The 3,105-nt window shown below is 49.5% G+C and overlaps 1 protein-coding gene across 1 annotated transcript; it reads right to left on the reverse strand.

The window, feature by feature from the left end:
• Window positions 1-2,216: 2,216 nt before the first annotated feature.
• HSPB2 (heat shock protein family B (small) member 2) lies at window positions 2,217-3,101 on the reverse strand (the record flags this gene model as incomplete). Its single annotated transcript, XM_015562460.1, has 1 exon — window positions 2,217-3,101. A coding segment is annotated over one exon (702 nt), but the record flags the coding sequence as incomplete, so codon positions are not given.
• Between the last annotated feature and the right edge of the window lie 4 nt (window positions 3,102-3,105).

Here is a 3,105-nt window from a genome sequence, read left to right on the forward strand (position 1 = left end):
GGGTATTGAAGCCACTGGCTCTCCATACTGAAAAAGGTAGATCCTTACCTCACACAATGCACATAAACCCTCCACATAGAATAAAGGCACAAGATAAATAGGAGAAAGATACATGTCACATGATCTCACTCATTTGTGGAGTATAATAAATAAGATGAACTGATGAACAAAAATAGTTCCAGAGACAGTCTGTTCGTCAGAAGCAATGAACAGACTGTCAAACTTCAGAGGGAAAGCAGGAGTGGTGGTGGTGGTGGGGGGAGGTAAGCGATCAACCAGAGGACTTGTATGCATGCATATAAGCCTAACCAATGGACACAGACAGTAGCGGGTGAGGGCATGTGCTGGGGGGAGGAAGTGGCCAGGGAGAGGTCAACGGGGGGAGGGGGGGGGGGAAATGAGACATATGTAATACTTTAAACAATAAAGAATAAACAAACAAACAAATAAATAAAGCTCATATAGCCCTAGCCGGTTTGGCTCAGTGGATAAAGCATCAGGCTGAGGACCAAAGGGTCCTGGGTTCAGTTCTGATCACAGGCATGAACCTTGATTGCAGGCTCTTTCCCAGCCCGGGCCCTGGTCGGGGCTCAAGCAGGAGGCAACCAATTGATGTGTTTCTCTCACATCGATGTTTCTCTCTGTCTTTCCCTCTCTCTTCCACTCACCCTAAGAATCAATGGGAAAATATCCTCAGGTGAGGATTAACAAAAAATAAATAAATAAAAATCCCAGTTACAAAACAGTTCAATGTGAAGCTGCTTTGGTTGAAGTCTGAGTAGGATCTTTTAAACTTCTTTTTCTTCTCAATTAAGGACTAAGATTCCTGAGTAGATAATAAAAGGCTATGGTTTCTATGATTTATATTTACCATGTGTGTCCCCCATAGTATATCACTTGGGGGTTGATAAATATTTGTTGAATGAATGAACAAATGAATATGCCAGTAGTTATTTCTCTGAAGTATGCTTTCATTTTAAATTCATGGCAATTCTTCAACCAAAAACTGGATTCTTCAAGTGAGGGTTCTTATCCCGAGGATCCACAGTTCTCTAAAAGGGGCATATGAATGGACTCCAAGAGCTCTATTCAAATTTTATGCCAAATTTGGGGGCATATGTATTTTCTATGGTAAGAGCATCTATAGCTTGCTTTTGTCATATTTTCAAATTGGTCTCTAATCCAACAAAATTAAGAATCAACCACTTTAATGAAGAATTTCAGGTGTCTATCACAGCCTCATAAAAGATTATTTTGGAGCAGGGAGATCTTCTGGACACTCCCCAAATCATACACACACACTTTCTTGATTACAGAAAGTAAGTGAGGGGTCAGATCTCAGGCTTTCCTGCACATACCATCCTATATAATAAAAGGCTAATATGCAAATTGTCCCCTCCAGAGTTCCACTGACTGGGAGTTTGACCACTCGCTATGTGTGCTGACCACCAGGGGGCAGCACAGAACGTAGGTAGGCCCTGATTAGCCCTGGTCACTGGCCAGGCCTAGTGACCCTGCCTGTACACAAATTTCACGCACAGAGCCTCTAGTATTTCTAATAATAACCCTCTACTTCCAGAGGACACCTCCCTGGCCATCAAGCTCACACTAGTAGCCCTAGACCCCCTGCATTTAGTCTTGGATTATGTGGGGGTGCTGCAGTGATTCCTCTGGAATGTTCCAAGATATGAGGCAAATGCTTCCTCTCACAGGCCTCCGCTGTGCAGAGGGCAGGGAGATTATGGAGTTCAGTGACAACGGCAGAGGTTTCTGTGTCTGTGCCCCTGCGTATACATACTTGGTTCCTCAGACAGAGGCCATTATCAGTGGACAGATCTTAGTATGGGAAAACAGGGCTTTAGGCAACTCTCTCCAGCCAAATCCTGTTTTCCCAATCCCTACCCTAAACAGGCCAGACAGTCTGGAGATCCTCGTTTTTGTGTCTCTAATCACCAGCTCAGACAGTGCCCTGGGTTGTCTGGATGGCATATCCCTTTTCCCTCCCGGGATCACTCTCCTTTGTTGCATTGTGAGAAAGTTATGGCGCGGCATTTGATCTGGAGCCAGTGTCAGCTTTGGGTGTGACCTCACCATCCGAGCTCGAGGTTCTGTAATGTTGAGCACATCGAACTGAGGACCATGTTTCCTAACTATGCCCTCCTCCTCCCTTCCCACCCCGTCCTCCAGGCCAGAGAATAGGAAGCAGCACAAAGAAGGCCCGGAGATTTGGGTTTATTCACCTCTACCTAGAACTAAACCAAAGGCTAGGAAACGTCCCACAGGACCAAACCATACTTTGTGGCCCATGCACTTTTCCCTTCTCCCAAGGCTGCTGGGGTGGAGGCAGCAGCTGTATCACCACGGGAGGTAGAAAGGGCTGGGCACTGGGTCTGAGGCACTCAGGGCTCAACTCTGGCTCCCTCCTCTTCTTCCTCCGGATCAGGAGGTGGAGGGAGGAGGGAGATGTAGACCTCATTGACTTCTGTGTCCAAATGTCGGCCACCCCGCGGCGCCTCCAGGTTGAGGATGCCATCATGGGTGAGAGCAGCGCGGACCCGCCAGGGGTCAACATCAGCAGGCAGGACGTAGGTGCGGCAGAACTCTCGAGACACGAAGCCGTGGCGGTCCAGGCGCTGGGGGTGCCGGGCAGACACCTCCAGCAGGTTGTCCACAGTCCTCACGGTCACCTCATCTGGGGTGAAATGGCTCACATCCAGGAACACCTGGAACTTGCCCTCACTGAGCCTGAGCTCAGAGGCCCCTGCCCGGCTGCCCTCCCCAGCTCTGATGGCCCGGGGCCGGACATAGTAGCCGTGGTAGAGGGTGGGGGTCAGGATCTCTTCTGGCAGGAGGCCTGAGGGGCAGAGAGAGAAGGCAAGAGGCAGGATGAGGGTGTATGAGGCGGGAATAGGGGTGATGGAGACATGAGAACTAGGGAGAGCCGGAGGGGGGTCCGGAGAAGCAGGGAAGGGGAGGGAGGGGGCACAACGGCTAGAAGGAGGCAGGTGGGGAGAGCGATTGAGAAAGGAAATGAGATGGGGATGGAGGAGGCCAAACCCAAGCAGAACTGGGCGGACAGAGGGAACAAGAAGCCACTCTGAGGGG

This window comes from Myotis davidii, unplaced genomic scaffold (genome assembly GCF_000327345.1).
Source record: "Myotis davidii unplaced genomic scaffold, ASM32734v1 scaffold97, whole genome shotgun sequence".
In the NCBI taxonomy this organism is placed as follows: domain Eukaryota; kingdom Metazoa; phylum Chordata; class Mammalia; order Chiroptera; family Vespertilionidae; genus Myotis; species Myotis davidii.